This window comes from Ambystoma mexicanum, chromosome 10 (genome assembly GCF_040938575.1).
Source record: "Ambystoma mexicanum isolate Mex_15411 chromosome 10, UKY_AmexF1_1, whole genome shotgun sequence".
NCBI classification, from domain to species: Eukaryota; Metazoa; Chordata; class Amphibia; order Caudata; family Ambystomatidae; genus Ambystoma; species Ambystoma mexicanum.
In genome coordinates, this window is record NC_090932.1 from 1,574,451,771 (window position 1) to 1,574,475,030 (window position 23,260).

A 23,260-nucleotide genomic window follows, 5' to 3' on the forward strand; every position below is an offset into this window, starting at 1 on the left:
TTCTTTTGGTTGCATCTCCACCCCATGACCTACCCGCTGCGCCTTGTCTTGTCTATGTTTTACGTGCGCTCTGAGCCCCAAGGGCATGTGGCACTAACAGAAATTATAATAAATAAAATAAATTAAGGCAAAGCCAGCAGTAGTATGTTCTTATGTGGGTATACTGGCATATATTGGCAGAGCCAACCTAAACAGGTTTTGTTATAGAATCATTATTGCCATTAAGGGGAAAACAAACCCGAGTATGTTCTTACGTGGGAATGCTGGCATATATAGGTGAACCAGAATGGACATGTGTGGGCAAAAATCTTCATGAACATTTTTTTACACTGGCAGAGTACTGGCATATAGCAGGCAAAGTCATTGTAATAATGCCTCGGACAATGCTCCTGTGCATTGTTCGGGACTTGGCATATAATGGACTTTTTCCATGTCTTGTCCTGCAAAACCGATAGGTAGCAACCCACGCAGTTTTCTAATTTATTACAGAAATGCACTGTAAAATGCACCATTTTAACCCATTATTTCTAAAATAATCTCGGGGGTGGGGGGGGGGGGGGTTCCCTCAGAACTCCTTTGATTGGTTTGCGCTCCCTCACTATGCTCGGTCACACCTGCGCATTTGGCCGGGAGCAGAGGATGAGCCCTACTACATTATTTGCACACCCAACTTGTTACACATTCCTGGCTATGCTTCTGGTGATTTGGGGATAAAGATGCATCTGTTAGCCAAAGAAAGGCCCAATATCTACTCGGCCTTCTGTGCTCGGGGGTGGGGGGTGGGTGAGGGGTCTCTATAGCACAATAGTTTTAATGGCCCCTCACTACCAGCTTTCAAACTGCCATCCAGCGTGCCCAACATGTTGAGGCTGTCTCCGCCCCTGCCCATCTGTGCTTAGCTCCTGTGGTGCGGCGAGTGGATGGTGTACCTTGTGCAACAGCTCTCCAGGTGCTGGTAGCTGGTGCTGTTCTGTACAAAACTATTATTAAAAATGTTCCTTCTATCCATGGAAGATGCACCAATCGCCTGCAAGGGATCATCTCAAACCATTCTACCCACAACGTCTTCCAGCATTGCACTAAAATGCAAATATATTTGCATACAGTGCAACTCATCACTATTTAATATGCCCTTTTTTTGTTGGTAATCTGTTCAGTACACAGTTAATTTTGTAAAGCACCAGCAAACCTATAGTTCAGCTCCTTTACGGTTGTCCTCATGTTAAGCTTTTCTGAAAAGTGCTTGCCGTCATGTTCAATGACAATTTGTGTAATCTATGAGGGATTGGGAAACTGGTGATGCCATTTTGGTCCCTTAATGGCGTTGGTGGGTGTCTTATGTGGGGCAGGGGTCTGCAACTTGTTGCTCCGCAGATGTTTTGGACAAAGACTCCCATGACTCTTCACCAATGACTGTGCTGCCTGGGACTGGTGGGAATGATAAGCTAAAAAATCAGGAGTGCCCAAGGTTGCCGTTCCCTGGTGTGGGGCAATATGCCGCACCAGTCTGTATTCAGTTTTAGACTGGAGCTGGTTTATATTCAGCTCCGAGTGTGTGGGGGCTAAGGCATTCATCTCTGGGTTAAGCTCATGGAATGTGGGTGCCGACGTTTGTGCTGTGCCCGTCTATGCAGGTTCAGGGAACGGTTCCATTTCTTTCTGAAGTCTGCTTTGGTGGTGCAGGTGTTCTGGCATATCTACCCAATATAGTTCAGGAGATACCCATCCACGCCTCATTTTGCTGGTTCCATGTTGGTCTGCATTCAGCTCGGTGGGCAGGGATTTGTGCGGCCGGTTTAAGTTCAGCACTGGTGTTGTCGGGGCTGGTCATGTGCCTGCCTGGATTTAGGTTTCAGGGACAGGTGGGGCCTAGCCCACCGCCCGCTTGACTAACCGTGTGGAATCCAGTATTCTGCAGGCCCGAGCCACTGTGCCAGTCTAGGCTCAGCAGTGGAGAATGCTCCTGTTCACATACCCAAGGAGCCAGAGTGATCCAGGACTGATTACTCAGAGCACGGCTAGGTGTAATGAAGATCAATAGTAAGTAATCAGAGCATTACCACCACACCCTTTTCACCACACTAATGAAGTATATCAAAGATCAGGAACTGATCAAAAATAAAAAAAAGGACTCCAAGACAGTTTCCATGGTAAGATAAGAAGCCTGTTGATAATGTGATCAGTTTTATTAGCATCGACCCAGGGGCCTTGTAAGGCTGTAATTGCTGCCCACTTGGCCAGCAGTGTGGAAAAAGAGGTCCAACTGGAAAGCCTCCTACAGATAACTTTTAGTGTCAGCTGAACAGCGCACCAGAAATAGAAGAGAATTGTTTACAGTGCCATACCAAAAAGCAAGTCCAAAGCCTCACTTAGGAACAAAGATCGGTTGAGACCATAGGACCTCTAGTGAGACAGGAGCAGAAAGATACAGTCATCCGAGTCCCTCCCATTCAAGGTCAATGTTGCTCAGAGCCGATTGTTGACTGGCATTGAGGAATCAGAGAACTGGAGGAGGACACTTAAGGAGCCTTTGTTGGGTGTGGGTGGCTAGCACCACCGCATGCAATAAGGAGACATTAGAAGAACATGTGCCTGAGTGGCGCAAAGGGAACATGAAGGGATTGGGTGAGGATCAGTGATCCAGGCATCTGGGTCTGCACTCCAGGAGCACAAGAAGGGAAGCTTGCGATTGACAGATGAAATGGACAGGTCTACTTTCGAGAGACTGAAGTGGTCTGACCATCTGGTATGCTGTCAGGCAGAGGGAGGGTTCCCAGGAGGAAGGGAAAATCATGCTGAGGGAATCGGCCAGGGTGTTGATTCACCTGAGGTGGGAAGTTCCAGTGGCAAGTAGTTCTAATACATCCGGGTACTCAACTGAAGGGCAATCTGTGTCAGAGAAGGAGATCCCAACCCCCCTGCGCGTTCATGTAGGATATTGCTGTCATGTCAGGCAGAACTAACAGACCAGGACTTGATCAGCAGGGATAAGCTCAGTATAGCATGATGGATGGCCTCCAGTTCCAAGACCACCGAGCTTCCTGGAGGGACCAATGCCCTTGAATAGTTGTCCCCAAGAAAGCACCCATCCCTTGACACTTGCGTCAGTGGTGATGACCAATGGCTGGGGAAGGTTGAGTGGGCATTCCTTGAGAAGATTGTTTTCCGTCCACCACTTGCGCTCTGTTCTCATCTGAGTACATAGGGACAAGCAGATCAAGGGTGAAGAGAAGGAAGATGATGGAAACTACGACATTGAGGAGTAGGAACAAATAACATCTCTGCTCCCAGTTCTTGCCTCTTCTCCTCGTTTCTTCCCTCACGGTCTAATGACGTCTATGAGACCCTCCGAGGAGGATCATCATTGGGTATTCTTCCATTTGGGCCTTTTGGGGGATAGGGGTTGGAAGAGCTTGCATTCAAAAAAACCTCAGTTTCGGGTGCTTGTGGGGACCCATGTTGTTGACACTCGCCATTCACAAGGCAACAAAGTCTTGCTTGCCCCTTTAAAGACTCATGTGTGGGTGGAGCGAGCGGAAGATAGCTACATCATTTTGCACAGAGGCTATCCATAAGCTTGCTTGTGACGTGTGCAGATACTCAGACGAGGGCCTAACCACCATTTTGTTTGCAATAAGCATAGCTGAGAAACAGGAAGTAAGGATCGCACAGTTGATGTGCAGCTTGCTTCGCTGTAGCTTCTGCTTCACCCGATCCCAGGGCATTGAACTTAAAGTCCTGATGCGAGAATAGGAAGCTATGCAAGGATATGGGAGCATGGATAGCAGTGGGAGAGGGCTCCCCATCACTTTAGGGGGTCACCCCAAGGGTGATCCTTGCCTCCTTGAACCCTGCCCAGATTACAGTATGCCTCTGTACCATAGAGTAGCTCTCACCTGCCCATCCCTCTGCATCATTCCACGGTTTTGTTGGCAAGCCTGACCAGTCCAGATCCTGGATCAACTAAGCAAGCAGACTTTTACGGACCCCAACCCCATGGCCCACCCCGTCCAATTTACCTGGATTCAGCTATACCAGAGCCTAAGCCCAGCAGTCAACCCAGGAGCCATTGCCCGCGATGGGGGAAATTAAGAGAGAAGACAAGCCGTGCAGGCTCCCTCAAAGAAGAGCTGCGCAGAGGGCAGCAAAACAAACAAGCAGACTGTGGGTGCATCTACCCTTATCAGTGGCCGAAGTGGGCTGGAGCAGTGCTCTTCTACTTTTTTTAATTACGTTTTACTATTCCCATACTTCCATTTTACAAAAGAAACCGTTCCGGAATTATTTCGTTTCAAACTAAAAAGTGTAGGAAGAAGTCAAAACGTCCACTTCACTGCGCTTAACATTCCCTTATACAGCAAGCGCATGTGTTCGGGTGTTTATATTGTCCTTGGGAGGGGGCAGGGCAGAAGGGAACAGTTACTTATTTTCATACACTTAGACCACTGACCCTAGTGTACACTGGCGGGGAAAGGAAAAGAGGATTTATATCTAAAATGTTATTTTGGGATCTGGAGGCCTGCCGTCGTTAGTTGGGACCTGGACGAGGAAGAGAGGACGTGGTGGTAATGGTTCTTTGGTAGCCTGTATTCAGCTCTTGGGACTACTGAGGATTGTTATACACCAGCCCTGATTTAGCTCTGCAAGAGATGGAGGCAGTGCTGTCATCCATGCCAACATGCCCCGTATATTAGCCAATTCTTGTTTTATCTTGGGACTTGTAGTCCTGAATTTAGAATGAGGAAATTCGGGATTGCAAGTCTCAGGATGCACAGAAAAAAAAACAGTCCTGGACTAATGTCTCCTAAATGGACTAGGAAATGTTGTAACGTTTGCGCTGTCTCTATCGTTTAGCTCTGCGGGTATCACGGGCTGCTGCCACCAGTGCAGTCACCCGGGGCGCCACATTAGCACCCTGCCACACCAGCTCAGGGGAGTCCTTCAAGGGCTCCCCCAGAGCTGGCGTGGTGAAGGAGCCCTTTTGAAAATAATTGTGCCATGCTCTCGTCAGGCGCTCCGGCACGGGAGCGGGGTGCTTTTCATTTCAATAGGGTGCCACTGCTACACGGCAGCGGGGCTCTATTTAGCAGAGCAACTCCAAATTTGCCCCCCCCCCCATACCTTGTCCAGCGGGTGGACCATCACCTTGAACACTGCCAGCGCCAAAGCCGGCCCTGGATGCTGTGGCGTTGCCCTTTAAGGGTACGCACGCGACGGAGTGACGTGCACTCCGTCGCGTGCGCTGTTAAATAAACGGGGCGTTCCCGGTGACATCACAATCACCGGGGAGCCCACACTGGAAGCACTCCTGTCTCCGTGTCTCTCTGTCACGGGGGGTGGGGGACTCACGGACGGCGGCAACCGGAGGCCGCCAACAGTGGCAACGAAGCCGGGATCGCTTCCTGGAACAGGCGGAGACGTTCGTTGGGAGCGGAGATGATCATACGTGACCGCCCCAGCGAATTCTGACCACGGAGAAGGAAGCGACACACGCGGCCGGCGGCCATTTTGATAAATAGGCCTCGGAGACTCACGGCTTCATAACGAAGCGTCGGTGAGCCATCCGGACTCAATTTTTGGAAATTCCAGCGGCGGATGGTCGCTGGAGGCAATAAATGTCATTTTCAGAATGAATCATTGACACTTTCACTGTTTCTCACCGAGGAGATGGGTGAGACTCCATGGGAAACCTGCTGAACGTATTGGGGGCCTTTTCCCCTGCTCAATTTTGGACACTTCATGGTCTGTTGGCTGGCTGGAGTGGAAAATTCTGCGGAGAGCGCGCCTGGTGAGAGGCAGACTTCGAACCTGACTGCTGGTGGTGAGTTGCGGCCCCATTCATTATAACTTCTGGGGTGCCTGTGCGCTGTCCACCATGAGTCAAGCTGCTGCAGCTGCTGCTGCTGCTCCTGCGCCTCCGCCTGTACCCTCGCCGAAACCACCTGGGTCCCTACAGCCAATGCCTGAGTTTGATATCTCGGGTGCTCCTTCAAGTTTGGGACAGAGGTGGAAGATGTGGATGGATAGACTGGAGATGTACTTCAGGGCCACGATGGAGACAAGTGATGACGGCAAGCTGGCCACTCTCCTGTACTCCGCTGGTCCAGCAGTGCATGAGGTGTTTCTGTCCCTGCAGCCGGTGGATGGGTCGTTTGCGGCGGCTAAGGAGGCCCTCCATAATCATTTTCTGCCAATGGCCAATGCGGACTATGAACGTTTTCTCATGGGAACGGCTCGACAAAAGGATGACGAGACTCTGGATGCGTTCTATGGGCGGCTGCGGAGATTGGCAGCGTCATGTGCGTGGAACGACCCTGAGGTGATGATTCGCAACCAACTCATTCAGGGGTGTGTCTCTGGGAAACTGAGGCGCCAGATACTGCGTGAGCCTGGTATCACCCTTCCCCGCATCCTAGAATTGGGAAGGTGCCACGAAGTATCGGAACTGCGGGCGACCAGGATGGAAGCTAGTGCCCGCCCAGGCAGGGTGGAAGAGGTCTGCGCGGTCGGCAGAGGCCGCGGCGCCCCATGAACACTCAGAGCCCGCGCCCGCCGGGGACTAATTCCTCGTGCCCGAACTGTGGATATGATCTCCCGCACCCAGCTGAATGCCCGGCGACTGGGGTTAAGTGCGGTAGATGCGGAGGCGCTGACCATTTTGCCAGAATGTGCAGGTCGCCAGCTCCCAAGATAGTGCCGAGGGGGCCAGTTCGAGCCGGCTTCTTCCGACCCCAAAGGACGTCCAACGTTGCTCAGGTAGACCAGGGTGGAGAAGGGACTCCTCAGGAAGGAGAGGAAGAGGACGAGGAAAACGTGTTTTTCGTGTCCAGTGTGAGCATGCTGAAATCCCGCTCCAAGAGACAGCCCAGGTGCAATGTACTTGTCAATGGAGACTCTGTCCCGATGCTAGTGGACACTGGTGCGTCCGTGAATGTGATGGCCAGACAGCATTATGATACCATGCAGGCCCCACCCACGCTGACCGCGCCGAGAGCACGTATATTCGCATTCGGCGGGGATCAGCCCTTGCCTCTGGATGGAGTATTCGTGGCTGATGTTCAGTATGGTGACTCAGACATTCGGGCCAGATTCTATGTCACCCCGGTGAGCGACAACACCTTGCTTTGCTGTGCCGCGGCTGAGGCACTGGGAATTGTCACATTCGCCTACTCAATATACTTAGAAGACATTCAGGTACTCCTGGCCAAACATGGCGCACTGTTTGAAGGCATTGGTCAGCTGGTGGGTGAGCCGGTACGACTCCACATCGATGAATCGATCCAACCTGTGGCGCTGAAACACCGACGAGTGCCGTTTCACCTGAGGGATCTGGTGGATCGAGAGCTGGACAGTCTGGTGGGGCTAGACATCATTGAAAAGGTTGAGGGCCCCACCCCGTGGGTGTCTCCCATTGTCATTGCGCGCAAGCCCAAACAGCCAGAGGCGGTGAGGATCTGTGTGGACATGCGGCTTCCCAATAAGGCCATAAAGAGGGAGCGACACCTAACCCCTACCATCGATGACATTATAGCGGAACTGCAAGGGGCGAAGTTCGTCTCCAAACTAGACTTGAGAGCGGGCTATCATCAGGTGGTCCTGCACCCCGAGTCCCGCTACATAACATTTACTACTCATCGGGGGCTTTACCGCTACAAGAGGTTGAGTTTCGGGGTGTCCTCCGCGGCGGAGGTCTTCCAAAACATCATAAGAGGGGCATTAGCGGATCTGGATGGAGTCCTTAACATCAGTGACGACATTTTGGTGTATGCGAAATCGGAGACGGAGCATCTGGCACGTCTGGCCAAGACCTTTGAACGACTACGCTCGCTGGGCCTCACCCTGCACAAGGACAAGTGCGAGTTTCTGAAAACTACGATCGAATTCTTTGGGTTCGTTTTCAAGGCGGATGGGGTGTCGCCGGATCCCCGCAAAGTGAAGGACATAAAAGAGGCGCGTCCTCCAGAGAACGTCGCAGAGGTGAGGAGTTTTCTGGGCATGGTTACCTACTGTGGCCGTTTCATTAGGAACCTGGCATCCCGCTCAGAGCCATTGAGATCGCTCACGAAGAAGGACGTCACCTGGCACTGGGGCCCCCTTGAGCAGGCGGCATTCGATGACATAAAAGGGGCGTTGGCGGCGGAAGACACCATGGCGTTCTTCGACCCGAGCCTGCAGACGGAGATCGTGGTGGACGCCAGCCGGTACGGACTGGGGGCGGTTCTCACACAAGTGGGGAAGGATCAGGAAGTTCGACCCATAGCATATGCCAGTAAAGCGCTTTCCGACACCGAGCAAAGATACTCTCAGATTGAGAGGGAAGCCCTGGCGGTGCTGTGGGGTTGCCGACATTTCCGCCTCTACATTCTGGGGCGCCCAGTGACTGTGGTCACGGACCACAAGCCGTTGTTGCCGATCATGGCGGGCTCATCATCCCGTCCACCAGTGAGAATAGAGCGCTGGATGCTCGCTTTGCTCGAGTATGGAGTGTCATTGATATATCGTCCCGGGGCTAACAACGCGGCGGACTACCTCTCTCGACACCCCAGAGGGGACTCGCAGGACTCTGCATCCGCGGAGGAAGCCGACGAGCACGTCCGCCTAGTCGTGGAGACGGCCACCCCAAACTCCATGCAGGTGGAAGAGCTCGAGGTCGCATCAAAAGGCGACGAATGTTTCGCGATCCTGAAGGAAGCCATGCAGAGGGGCACCTGGAAGACGGTGCTGGAGGCTGTGGAACGCAGGACATGTGAAGCCAGAGTGGCCCTCGAGCAGTTGTGGAGAGTGAGGGAAGAGCTGACATTCTCGGAGTCGGGGCTGCTACTGAGGGGTGAGAGAATCGTGATACCCCAGGCCAAAATTGCACAGGTCATCGCACTGGCGCACCAGGGTCACCAAGGCGCGCCCAAAACCAAAGCTCGCCTCCGTCAGAAAGTGTGGTTCCCGGAACTCGAACGGAAGGTGGAAGCGTTTGTGGCGTCGTGCGTATGGTGTCAGGCTGCAGCACCGGCCCAACGAGAACCATCCATCGAAGCGATGCCCAGGGGGACTCGGCCATGGGAAGTGGTGCACGCTGACTCCGGGTCCACGTCGAGGGGCACTCATTTCCTGGTTGTGGTGGACGAGTGGTCTCGATACCCAGAGGTCGAGTTCATAGAGTCTGTCGCGTTTGAGAACGTGGTGGTGGCGCTGGAGAAGATCTTTGCCACCCATGGCCTACCCTCTGTGCTGTGCTCTGACAACGGGGCACCATTCCAGGGCGAGAGCTTTGCCGAGCTTATGAGGGAATATGGCATTCAACACCGGCGGGTCACCCCACTGTGGCCTCGGGCCAACGGGGAGGCCGAGCGCATGATGCGCACCCTCAACAAGGTATTCAGGATCGCCCATGGCAAGGGCGAGTGCTTGCAGAGGGCCCTATACGTTTTCCTGAGGGGATACCGGACCACACCTCACACGTCCACTGGTGTGGCCCCGGCGGAGGCGCTGTTCCAGAGGTGCCCGAGAGACGTCATACCGGAGGTGGGGGACAGGGACCCTGCCGTCATTGACAATGAACAGGTCGAAGAGGAAAGACGAATCAGGACACAGATGGAAAACATCCGGAGGGGCCTCAGACCCCCACACATCGCACTGGGTGATGAGGTGCTGGTGAGGAATCGCCACCCACATGGAAAGCTGTCTCTCACGTATGAACCCGCTCCCTTAGATGTCGTGGCGGTCAAGGGTTCTATGGTAACAGCCTCTGACGGGACATCGTCTGTAACCAGGAATGCCTCGTTCTTCAGGAGAATTGGCGACCCCAGGGTGGACAGCCCGGACGACCGAGAGGGTGAAGGTGCCTTGGATGAAGGTGGGGGAGAAGGACCCGCGGTGGATTCTCCCGCTCGAGGCAGACCCGGTCAAGAGACACCGGCCAGGGACGCTGGCAGGAGGTACCCCCTGAGAACAGGGCGTGGGAAACCTGCCCGTCTCACAGACTATATTACGGACTGAGCTGGCATGGCTGACCGGGGTTAAGTGGTCAGGTCAAGACAGGTACCCGCAGGGGATCCAGGGTGGCTGTGAATAAATGGGGGTTCGTTTGGGGAACTGATAGAGTGGTGTGTTTATAAATGTGTGATAGTTTAGTCCCTCCTGTTTCCAATTTGTTGTTATGGAAAAGGAGGAGTGTGGCGTTGCCCTTTAAGGGTACCCACGCGACGGAGTGACGTGCACTCCGTCGCGTGCGCTGTTAAATAAACGGGGCGTTCCCGGTGACATCACAATCACCGGGGAGCCCACACTGGAAGCACTCCTGTCTCCGTGTCTCTCTGTCACGGGGGGTGGGGGGGCTCACGGACGGCGGCAACCGGAGGCCGCCAACAGATGCTAAGCCAGTCTGGATGTAGCTAGCACGCATCTGAGCTGATGGCAAGACTTGCCCGGGCCCCATCCCTGAACCCGCACATGCATGTCACAGTAGCCTACCCATCTCTGGAAAGGCACCGTGCCTCAGGCTCGGACTGGCCTATTAGGACGACACCCAAACCTAAAACACAAAATGCTAGTGTGCGCCAGTTTTTTTGGGTCAAAGTGGACCACTTTGAGAAGTTGCTTCACCATGCGGATAGTAGTTTTGACCAATGTTACTGATACATATTCTTTAAAATATTTCACATTTTACGACCCCTTTATTACTATTCAAACAGTGTCATAAAAGTAATGAATTGCCATTTGCAACGGTGGGACACTTTTTCGTTGGTGCCGGAGACATTTTATGCGCCAGTCCCACCCTGCGGTGCCTGCAGCATGTGGTGGCTGAGGTCCGTCCTGAAAGAATACGGTCCGTTCCTGCGCTCCGCCCTGCGGTGGTCTGTTTGCGTAGAGGGCATGTTGCCTCTTTGATCCCACCACTGCTGTGAGAGTATAACTGGGGACTGGCTGTTGCTGTCCTGGGGGTGCTCTGCGTTCAAGGACCCAGCTACTACGGGCTCACCTCCTCGGGTTTGTCCAGGATCTCTGCCGCTTTCACGCTTAGCTTTTTGGCGAAGCCTGCGGGCAGCTTCCCTGCAGTCAAGTTTGTGTCCACTTCCAGGAAAGGCATCTTCCGGCAGCGTCTGCTTCGCAGGTTAGCGATCAGAAAAGGAGTCACGAGAGCGAGAGACCAAGAGATCAATGGGAGAAGTGCGGCTTTTTTTTTTTACGCTCTTGCTGTGTCATCACCATGGGAAGAGGAGCCCGGTGCCTCATTGGCTGGACTCGGAGCCGCCCTCTCTGCTCTTAAAGGGCCATTGAGTAACCTTGAAGTTGGTTATTCTGCACTGATTTTTTAAAAGTCCTAATGTTGTTTCTAGCGGACGTGTCCTTTTTCTCGTTTACAAAAAGTACCAGTTAAGACCACGGGCGGCACGCGAGCATTTAAGGACGTTGAATGTGACCGTAATGGTGCGTGTTAGCCGCAGGGTCGGACAATGAAAAAGTGGCCCAGAGTTGCAAATGGCGATTCATTCCTTTTGTGGCACTGTTTGAATAGTAACCGAGGGGGGAGTTTTTTTTTTTAATAAAGTGTAATGCAAATTGTGTATTTTAAAGAATATTTATTCAGTACACTGTCCAAAACGACTTGCCGCAGAGTCAATTAACTCATCAAAACTGGCCCGAATTAACCAAAAAAAGTGGCCCACTTTGCCCAAAAAAACTGGCCCACACTAACATTTGGTGTTTTTGGTTCGACCATGGGCCTATCGTCCTATAGGCTAGTTGGAGCCTGGTTTGCAGGGCAGTATACTTGCATGTGGCAGTGCTGACAAAGAGCTTCTATACTTTTTCTGGGCCAGTGACCTCAAAAGGGTGGCAGTACAGTAAGCACAAACTGCCATTACCTCCACGTCCACTCTTCCTCGTCCCAGTACTTACTTCATGAGGCCCCTGCCTCTGACACAGGATCTTCTTCTATTTCTTTTAGTCTGTATAACTCCTCCCCTTAACCCTCAGCTTCCAGTTTAATATTTGCTGCCTCCGGCAGGTTGTCTGTTCCCGTTTGCTGACCCCCTGAAGGGGCTGAGTGGCGGGGCTTCGGTTCTCCTAAAAGTGCGGCATGCTCCTGGTTCCCCTGAGGGGCTTGGGCTCTGGCTGAGCTTGGAGCCTCTCCCGGTCTTGTGCGGGGTATTGTGGCCGGCGTGTGAGGCGTCGCCGCCCGGGTTCCCACAGGCTCCAGCCAAGGTAAGGGCCTGCAAGGGTGCTCTGCTCTAGTATGGTGTTGGGGTCAGGGCCCTGTAAATGCCCTGGATCCAGCGCTGACCTTGTGGTCGTGCGCCTGGAGCAAGAAGGTGGTAATGCTTCCTGGGGCGGGTTGGCACTGCCTCCAGGGGTTTGTTAAGGTATGGAAGGGGCGCGCGCGGCCGTTGCGGCCCGTGCCATGGGGAATAAATTATGTTTCTCCCGTATTGGTGGTTTTCCTGGTGCTTAAAGTCACGGCTCAACAGGTGTTTTCTGGTGTTCCTGGTTTGCTGCTGTTGTACTTCTGGCTACCCATAAAGCCAAACTAGAGACCAGAGGGTGTTTAATAACCAGTTGGAACACTCCCCCTTTCTTTTAACCAAGACATTATAAAATGTTCCACCAGTCTTGTGTTATAGATCCTTATAAGGCGCAAGTCGTCATATACATCGCTACATTTGCAAACTTTGAAAAAAACGTTTTTTTAAAAAGAAGATTTAAAACAAATTTATGTTTGGAAGAAAATTCTCTCTGAACCAACTAGAAACACTTTGCATTCCAATTATTTTAATTAATCAAAACATTTGATACAATGTCACTTATAAAAACATTTTATCTCGTGGATTTAACAATAGTGTCTAGTGACACTTTCTCTCTAGAATATCATCATTCTCCAACTAAAACTTAAACTCTTTCATCTGTATTCACAATCAGTCTCTAGCACTCACTCATCAATTAGCCTAACATGTTTCAGTCCTCTTTCACTTAATCTAAGAACAATGTATCAGGAATTTCATCAGGGCAACACTAGTCATACATCCACGCTTTTTTGTAGGTAAAACAACTATACGTCTTCTATTATCATTTTATCTGAAACCACTGCTCCCTTGATTAAAAACTGGTTCAGGTTCTTTAACACAAAACCGATGTACATCTACAATGGCACTCTTCCACTGTGTCTGGTGGATTCTGCCGTCCGTCACACCCTGCAAGGAATCAATAACACAAAAATAAACGGTTTTAATTTACCATTCTCAGCACTGCATCTTATTTCCAATGTTTAAGTGCCCACTTTCAATTAGTGCAACTGTGAATTCTTTATTTTTTAAATGTTTATTTTTTATTTAATTGAAAATCCTCAACAGAAGAAGAGCCAAAGTTCCATTTCCTTTTGACCTAAACCAAAATTAAGTAGAGGTACGTCGAAGCGAAGTCGTTCAAGTTCCCCCTTTTTTCTTTTACCCTAGAGTGTTACAGTTTCAGCGACTTCAGGAAAAGGGTCACTTCGATCACACCTCGTTTATTGTTTCCACTTGTCAACAGAGCCCATAGGTTATCTAAGTTAAGAGAACCAAAGTTTTCCAGCGGTTCTGCGAGAAATCTGCATCATTCTTTTACAAGTCCTTCGCATTCTAGTAATAGGTACTTGGTAGTTTCCACCTGAGCGTTTACTTTGCAGAAGCGGCACTTATTCCATTGGCCTTGATTTCCAATGGCTAAGATTTCGTTGGTTTTCAACTGATTTAGTCGGAATCTTAAGAATATTCTGCTTAGCCTTTTGTCAGGGAATTGTTTTAGGTACCCTCGTACCTCGTTGAGTTTCATCGGAGTCGATGGCAGATTTGCCGTCAGGGAGTAACTGTTGACGACTTCAAGAGTGTGAATCCAGTTGGCTTTGAAGAGTTTTTTTGAGACTTTATTAGGGTTTTGAATCACCGTTTCGACTGTTACGTTTAGTTCTTTCAGTATGTTTAGGTTAAGTTGTTCCCACTTGGATAGCATCCAATTAGCCCCACCTTCTGTCTCCCTTCGAATAAGGTACAAGACTTTAGATTCCGGGGCGTTTATTACTTTTCTGTAGAGCATTAGGGTTGCTCTCATTTTGGTTGCCAGCAATGATGACAGACACAGTTCTCTTCATATAGGCACAATCGGTGTCGATTTGGGCAACCCCAAAACGCCTCGCCAGAAGAAACTTTCCTATTTCACCCAGATTGAATTCGGGGCCAGAGGCATAGCGTCCATGCCTTATATCAGGGCAGTAACTACCTTCATCTTGAAAAATCTTAAAGTGGGAATAAGGGAGAATCTGCTGTGTTTCCCATCAACGGCCTTAGCTTGTGCCGTAAGGTTTTTTAGTTTAATCCACAAAGAATCTAACATAGCCGCTTCCTCCTTGTCGTTGCTAAACCTTATTCCTAAATATTTGAAGGTACACACTTTTTCTAAGCAAAGACCTTCACAATACCATGAAAGATTCAGAGACCTTTTTACGGTGTTGCCCATTATCAGAATTTTGTTTTTTTCTTTGTTCTTTGTAAATTGTTTTTTGCCAGGTTGTCGAGTTGGCATTGCAGGCCTATAGGAGTAAGGTCCATCAAAATGATGTCGTCAGCATATAGGTGTCTCACTATCTTAGAGCCTCCTCTCGATGCTGGAAAATGTCTGACCGCACAAGCCATAGTCTGCTATATAGGAGTTATATAGCGTAGGCGCAAGGGACACGTCTTCTTTACTCCTCTCGCTGTCTGGATTTCCTCTGACAAACGGCCTTCTGCACTGAGACGCACCCGGACAGATGTGTCCTGATGAAGAGCTTTTATAGGGTCCAGAATTGAGCTGGGGCAATTTTTTGATTCTAGTTTTGTCCACAGGCGTTGTCTGTTGATCTGGTCGAACGCTTGGACCAGGTCAATGAAAGCCATGTATACTGGAGGGCCACTCTGCAGGACTTTAGCCTTCATGGTACTGAGCAACAAGATGTTTGTAGTAGTTCCTGAGTTTTTGACAAAACCATTCTGAAAGGGGTCTGCGAAATCTGCTGTACAAAGCCAGGTTGAGAAGGCATCCAGGGCCAAAGAGGCAAACACCTTCCCCATCACATCCAAAAGAGCAATTGGTCTATAGTGTTTCGGATCATCCGTCGCTCCTCTCTTGAAGATGGGGACGATGCTTGCTTTTTTCCAAGATGGTGGAATATCCTGGGTGTTGTTACAGTTGGCGAAGATCTTGCTCATTATATTGGCCCGCAGCTCTAGATGTTTTTTTAGTTCCAGGTTGCAGATCCCATGCGGACCCGGTGCCCTTGAATGATTCAATTTGGAGATTTTGTTCAAAATTATTTCTTTATCGGCGGGAATAGTCCAGATGGCTTTGTCTCTAGTCTTCGCACCAGTAGGACTCTTATTCTGCGTGGTATCACCCAATATCGGGGCATAAAGGGCGGCAAAGTGCAATATCCAGCGGTCCTCTCCCACGTTGTTTTGTATGTTATCATTCATCTTGTTTGATGCCCCCTTAATCATGTTCCAAAACTCCTTTAGCTTATTCCCACAAATTGCACAAAGCATTTGTTCCGCGTGGTAGAGTTTGTGCCGGTAGTGAATAAGCCAACTCCTATAGTTACGAAGGGCCAATGCCCATCTCGCAGTGTTTTCTGGTGACGGTACTATCTGACACATTTTCTTAAGTCGTCTGTGAAGTTGTCTTTTTTCAACAAGATCCCGATTGTAGCAGTGATGATGATTTACCGCTGCTTTCGTTGAATTCGTCGCAGTCATCGTAAACCCTGTCAGTAGGGGTGTATAATCCAAGTCGCCTGTAATGATTTTTGTGGTCTTCGACCCGTCAGCAGGCAGTCGTTTTCACTGGGAATCGATTAGGAGGAGGCCTTTTTCTGAAATTTTAACGCGGTTCCCCCATGTGCCACTTCGATAGGTGGGTTGTTCGAAAAAACCTGAAGCCTAGAAGCAAGGCATTCTGTTATGAGCAGGTTGTGATCGCTGAACAGCGTTGACTCAATTCTAAAGTTGTTAATCTCAGAGAGCAGGTCCTTTGATACATATACGTGGCCAATCATCCCTTGTTGAGATCCTCTCCGCCATGATGGAGTCTTTAAATTTATTTTTGATCGCAGCCAGTGTAGATTATGCCTGTCATGCGCTGCCATAAGTTCTTCCAGCAGCTTCCATGTTTTCTTTCTGGGAGATTTTGATCGTGATGTTTGACATGCTGACCTATACCTTCACATGCCGCGTTAAAATCGCCGTTAATGATTGTAAAATGCTCCCAAGTTTTTTAAATCCACCTCATCCAAAAGGTTCTGCATCACATTAGTACATTTCCCGTTAGATGTTGTCTCCGGGGTCCAGTACACGTTAATTAGGAGAATTTTCTCCACTTTCAGGTGCTGTGATTCACCGGTTATGTGTTTCCAGTTTAATAACATTGCCTGAATCCAATGTGGCGAGGAGAGCACTTCGAACACGTCAATGCCCGTTCCTGCTCTAACTGTGGTTATGAGACCAGCTGTTGGACGGCCGATCGCCCCCTTCTTTGCTGCACTGAAGATTAGTTCAAAGCCATCGAGTTGTGATTTACTAATCAGCCATGTCTCTTGTAGACAGAGTATATCAAATTGGCCGTGGTTGACATCGGTTAATTTAGTGAGGTGCTCAAAGCCACGCGTATTCCAGCAGCCAAATTTGATACTCTTTCTTAATGTTGTTTTACCTCAGATCCATTTCGTCGCAGTTAAGCGTTGTTGCCTTCCATCTTTAACCAATGATGGCTACTTTTTTTGTTGGTGTTTGCTGGATGTCTTAGACCAAGACCACAATTCAGGGTTTTTAACCCCTGTTCCTTTGGTTCTCAGTGATGGCTGTTAGGGAGAATTATCTCTTTAGGCTGAATTTCCTAACCTAGTGAGTCTCCCAGCAGCTTTGCTGGATTTCTGGAGTTGTTTTTTTTCTCCTGCCAAGAGTGAGACTCTTTTTCCCCCACTCTTGGACATGATTTATGGTGTTCCTTTGACTGTTAATGTGTTTTATGGGCTATGGGGTCCTTTACTCCATTGGGTCTCATGCGTTTTTACTATGTGTGTTACACAGCACCCTCCGTGCAGTAACACAGGGGTGTCATAGTGACACCCCACCATAGACTCCATACCCTGGGACTGTCTCCCAGGGCATGTAAAGTCACCATTGGCTTTACTAGTCCCAAATTATGAACAGAAACCAGTACAAACCATCATATTGTGGACGTACTGGTCGGGGCAATTCGATTGCCCCGGGGTCTGTTAGTCGAGGGGGCACGTCTCCGTCCCCCCTGATCGAGTTTTGGCTGGTGGCAGTGGATACTACTTTTTATATTCGACCGCGAATATATCCCTATGGGATTTTCCCATTGTTCGAGGCTACCAACTTTAATTATTTAATTCTCATAGCCTCGAACATACCGCCGGTTTATTTATTTAATATTAATTTGCCGGTTGGTATTGTTTGCCAGGACTCTATTCTAAAATGGCGTTTGTGTTCTCTTCTGTGACTCCAACCCAAGTCGAGCCCTTTGTTCCACTTTTTGGCGGGCTTCTCCACAGAAGCCTCCAAAAGTGGTGCCACTTTGTCTGGGTACCACAGGAGGTGTGGGAGGGGTTTAGGCACCCTGGACTGAGTTACCTTGGTAAGTCAAGTCGCACTCTTGTTTGATTGGCCCAAGTGGTGAGCCGGCCGGCTCACCACTTAGCATGTTTGATTGACAGCTAGGCTGAGTGAATGGGGGTGTGCTGCGTAAAAGCAGGGATTTGGGGACTGGAACTTCAGAAGTCGCCACAGGACCCAAGAATCCGACGAGGGAGAAGCTGAGCTGACCTACCACGACGACACCACCGGTGGAGCCCTGCGGAACCGACTCACTACTTCCCGACAACAGAGAAGATCTCCCGACTGGAGAGGCTTCTTTCCCTGACTGGTGGGCACAACCAGTTTACCTTCTTCTCTTTGCATCCCAGGCCGTCTTGTGGTCGAATTGGCCGTGCCAAGCACCCCGGCAACCGGATAGCCACTTACCACTGGACCGCGAATAAAAGGACCGCTCCTTTTACCTGAGAACTCCGCGGCTGGTTTCTTCCCTGGCAGTGCAACGGACTCCTGTCTTCCTCCCCGACGAGATCCTCTCTTCCCCCGGACGAAGCACCGACTTGCATCCGCTGCCAGGAACAACTGCCCCCGCTGGAGTATTCTCACCACTTTAAGGTACCGTGTCCGCCAGGCCTCCCTTTCTAAAGATTGCTACAAGGTAATAATAATTCCTTAACCTTCTGGACTGGGCTGGCCGCCTTGACCTTCTAACTGGTCCCTTTCTTTTGGTCCAACTCTTTTTGAACCTTTGCAAGACTCTTGTGCACTTCAACCGTGTGACCTTGGACACATTTCGTTCTGATCCTCTTAAAGTGGATCCGGCCTTCTGAACTCTAACTTCACGGTTTTACTTGCCTTCCTCTCTTGTTTTGTTCTTATGAAAGTGTTGCGATCTGTTTCATATTATACTCTGCTTTTCTCTCCCTTTTAAAACAAATTATTAGAGTGCCATCTGCGTTAAGCGCTCACCGCTGTCTGAAAATAAGTGGGGCTTTACTTAAGACTTGTCTAAAATTCTTCTAAGGGAGTGTATATCTTTTAGTGACCGTGTTTTTGAATTGCTTACTATTAGTGCCTGTGTGTTTTTCTAGATGTGGTTTTAAATAAATAATTATATCTCTTTTACACCAAGCTCTGGTCACTGTTTACTTGTTCTACTATGTTCTTTTGACCTATTGTGAATACTCTGTATACTGCCTAACTCTTCTTGAGGGAAGTCTGACTGCTCAGCCACAGCTACCAAATGAAACTGTGTGGTACAGACTGCTACCAAGTGGGTTTACTGCCAAACACCTGTATTCTTAAATCTTTTGCAGTGGTCCCAGAGGGAACTGCACAGGTTTCTGCCTAACACTGGTGTACAGCGGTGGGATTTGTATTGAGTATGCACTTTAGAGTGCTTTTTGAACACTTTAGGACAACTAACCACAGAGCTTAGCACTAAAAAGCTGATTTTCTAACTATGTCTGCTATGGAGAGTTATACCCTAGAATCATTGTCTGCCAAAACTGCTGATTGCTTAAAAGTATTGTGTAGACATAAGAATCTCTCTGAGAAGGGCAAGAAAATGGAATTTATAGAAAGATTGTTAGAAAACCAAAGTCTGGGTGGTACAGAGGAATCTACCCCCCCCTCCCCCCAGCAAATGTAGAAAACAGTGATGGTATTGATCTGAATCAAAGTCTTGATAATGTGTCAGAAGAGGAAAGTGAACCTAATGAAGTTAGCCACTCTGAGCGTCTGTCTGCCTTACCTACTGTACCTACTGGGCCTATACCAGGTCCTACATGTAACCCTGCTTATTTTGAACTTGCTTGAATTAGAGTACAAACATTTTATTGCTCAATCTGAAAGAAACCAAGAGCTAGAGTTCAGAAGAATGAATGCCCAGGCTGAGCAGAAGCAAGCCGAGTTAAGACTCAGAGAAATAGAGCTTAATCATGAACTAGAAATGAAGAAGGTGTCTTTGAAAAATGCTTCTCTCTCCTCTGGTTCCTCTAGGAGTTCCAGTCCCAAAAGACCCCGGATGCCTAAGGAATTAGTGGGTATGTATGAACCTAAGTTGGATGTGTTGGATTGGTTAAAAATGTTTGAGTATAATCATGGGCTCCAGGACATCACAGGGAATGAGTTACTTCCCTGGTTGTTCTCTAGGCTTCCCCCTGTTGCAACTGATGTGGTAATGGAGTTGGGGGAGGTGGATAAGAAGGATTATGAATGTGTGAAATGAGCTTTGATAGCTAGATTTGGGAAGACCCCTTCCCAGTACCTTAAGAGGTTTAGGACCCTCAAAAAGCATGATGGTACCCCTTGGGCTACCTGGGTGAGTGAAAGTTTGAAAAACGTAGAGGGATGGATTAAGGGTTACAGAGTTAACACTTATGAAGGAATGAAGAATCTTGTAATGTTGGAGTCAATTTATGATGCCTGCTCTCCTGAGCTCAGACAGCACTTGGCTGAATCAAAGGAATTAGATTCCAGGAAGTTAGCTAAGGCTGCTGACTTGTGGGTTGCCAACAGGGCCACTCACAAGTATTCTGGGGCTACTCAGAAAAAGGATGAGGGAAAACAGCCAAAAAAGGACTCCAAAGAGAATTCTAATAATTCCAATTCCAAAGAGGGCCCCAAACAAAACCAAAAAGGGTAAGCCACAAGGGAAACCAAATCATGCTAGTGTACCTCCCGGTGTCAAACCAGAAGGAGGTCAGAACAAGCCACCATTCCAGAAAGCATTTGGTAAATGCTTTGTTTGTGGCTCTACTGACCATGTGAAAGGAGATCCCAGATGTAAGGGTAAACCTTCAGGGGTCCAGCTTGTCTCCTTAGCCTTCGCTCCAGAGGAGGAAGTACAAATGGCAAGTGGAAACTTTCTATTACTGGCTGATGAACCCATTGGAGTCTCAGCCAGTGTTTCTTTAGTGTCTCTGGGTTTGTGGGAACAACAGAACTTAGATGTCTATAATTCTATCCCAGATAATACTAAAGAGTATTATAAGGACAGTGTCCAGGTGAATGGTCAGGAGACTCCTGCCATTAGGGAACCTGGGGCCAGCATAACCGTGGTGGACAAATCGTTTTTTCAGGCTGAGGACGTTGCTAAGGCACCCAAACGCCTCACCAAGTTAGCTGGAGGGCCTGTGCAGATGCTTCCCCAATTACCAGTTCTCATCCAGTGTAATGACATGACTGTGAAGATACCTGTCAGCATACAAAGTGAGGTGCCAGGAAGGGTTCTGCTGGGTAATGACTTGAAAACTCTTGGAGTAGTGTCACATACCCCCAGACCTCCTAGTAAAAGGTTACAGGAGCTCACCAGACCTGCAAGGGAGAGAACCATGAGAGGTACTCCCAAGGAGATGATGAAGAAAGAGATCACTCCTGCTCCACTGGAGATGTCAGCTGCTGTCTCTAAGAAACTAGAAGGAAAAGGGAAACCTAAAACTTCTAAAAAGAACCTCACAGCCAGCACTCCAGTGCAGCCAACAAGGACTTCCCCTAGGTTATCCAAAGTTACACCAGTAACTCCCCCTCCAGCTGAGGCTGAGAGGGAGGTACAACCCTGTGTGGTTGAACTAGACTCTGAAGAAGAGCTAGTGGAAGGCCAGGAACTCATTGGAGATCTGGATCCTGTTGACCATCCTGAGCTGCAGTCTTTACTGGCAGAAGGTGGACCCAACAGGGCAGACTTCAGTAAGGGACAGAGTGAATGTCCAACTCTGGAAGGTCTTCGCCACCAGGCAGATGCTCAGGCTGAAGGGCAAGAGCCTGGGAAATATAGGTTACACTGGGAAGATGGCCTCTTCTACAGTGAACCAACGGAGTCTGCACCTGGGGACAACAAACGACTTGTAGTACCCCAAGAGAACATACCACAGTTCTTGCAGTTAGCCCATGAGATTCCTTTGGCTGGTCACTTGAGTTTCAAGAAGACTAAGGAAGGGCTCTCACTCTTCTTTTATTGGCCTAAGATGGGGGCTGAAGTAGATAAATACTGCAGGAGCTGCCACACCTGCCAGACTTCTGGTAAGGTTGGCTCCAAGAATGTGGCACCTTTAGTGCCTCTCCCTGTAGTGGGAGTCCCATTTGAGAGAGTAGGGATTGACATTGTTGGTCCCCTTGATCCTCCAACTTCCTCAGGCAACAGGTTTATACTGGTTGTAGTAGACCATGCTACTGATACCCTGAGGCAATTCCTATGAGGACTGTTACAGCTCCGGCTGTGGCTAAGGCCCTCCTTGGTATTTTTACCAGGGTTGGGTTTCCTAAGGAAGTAATCTCTGACAGGGGGTCGAATTTTATGTCCCACTACATGAAAGCCATGTGAAAACCTGCAGAGTTACTTACAAGTTCTCAACCGCATACCACCCTCAGACAAATGGGATGGTTGAAAGGTTCAACAGAACCATGAAGAGCATGATAGGTGCTTTAGAGGACCCCCTTAAAAGAAAGTGGGACCTCCTACTGCCATGCCTTCTCTTTGCTTATAGAGAAGTCCCTCAGGAGGGCGTAGGTTATTCCCCCTTTGAACTTCTTTATTATGGTCATCCGGTCAGAGGTCCATTGGCCCTGATCAAGGAGGGGTTGGAGAGTACTCCTTTCCCCAAGCCAGTCAGAGTGACTGACTATGTGATAGGTCTCCGAAGGAGAATGTCACAAATGATGGCAGAAGCAAGTGATAACTTGAAAGCTGGACAAGCATTGGTCAAGCACTGGCATGACCAAAAGGCTAACATGGTTGAGTTTACTCAGGACCAGCTAGTTCTCGTTATGATTCCAACAAGGCAGAGGGCCTTGCAAGACAAATGGATGGGACCCTTCAAAGTTGTGGGTAAACTTGGAGAGGTCAACTATCTGGTGGATTCGGGCAATCCCAAGGAGGCTCCAACAGTCTTCCACACCAACAGACTAAAAGCGTATGTCTCCAGACCTGATGTAGGAGCTTTGCTTCTAGCATCAACAGAGGAAGAAGAAGAGAGTGAAGCTCTTCCTGATCTCCTCAGAGGCTTACCTTTAGACAAAAAGATTGAAGGAGTAAATCTCTCTTCAAATCTGACACCTGAGCAACAGGAAGAGTGTAAATATATGTTAAATCAGTTTGCCTCTCTGTTCTCACTTTCACCAGGCTTGACCCCTTGGGGACAGCATGACATACTCACTGGTCACTGTCTGCCAGTCAAAAGCAGAGCATATCGAATGTCAGAGAATGTAAGAACCCACATCAAAGGTGAGGTCAACAAGATGCTTGATCTCGGGGTAATAGAGCCCTCTACTAGTCCATGGTCTAGCCCAGTTGTGTTAGTACCAAAGGCAGGATCTAAAGAACTTAGATTCTGTGTGGATTACAGAGCTCTTAATGCAGTCACTAAGACTGATGCCCACCCTTTGCCAAGGACAGATGAGTTGGTAGATAGACTTGGTGCAGCCAAGTTCCTCAGCACATCTGACTTGACGTCAGGCTATTGGCAAATAGCCCTGACAGACCATGCCAAGGAGAAACTGCATTTTCTACCACAGTTGGCTTATACCAGTTTAAGGTTATGCCTTTTGGATTGAAAAATACACCTGCTACATTTCAAAGGATGGCAAACCAGGTTGTGAATGGGATGGAGGACTTCTGCATGGCATACTTGGATGACATAGCAGTG

At 49.1% G+C, this 23,260-nt stretch overlaps 2 protein-coding genes across 4 annotated transcripts in view; one reads left to right on the forward strand and one right to left on the reverse strand.

Moving 5' to 3' along the window:
- The window catches only part of LOC138492606 (D-dopachrome decarboxylase-like), a 63,477-nt gene extending 52,243 nt beyond the window's left edge, over positions 1 to 11,234 (reverse strand). Inside the window, exon 1 of the mRNA XM_069619896.1 lies at positions 10,976 to 11,234. Within this exon, the coding sequence (XP_069475997.1) occupies positions 10,976 to 11,083 (108 nt within the window). The 5' untranslated portion in view covers positions 11,084 to 11,234. The remainder of the gene's footprint in view (positions 1 to 10,975) is intronic.
- Positions 1 to 23,260, forward strand: part of LOC138492605 (THAP domain-containing protein 2-like) — a 530,416-nt gene that overhangs the window by 168,979 nt on the left and 338,177 nt on the right. The gene's annotated exons all lie outside the window — the stretch shown is intronic.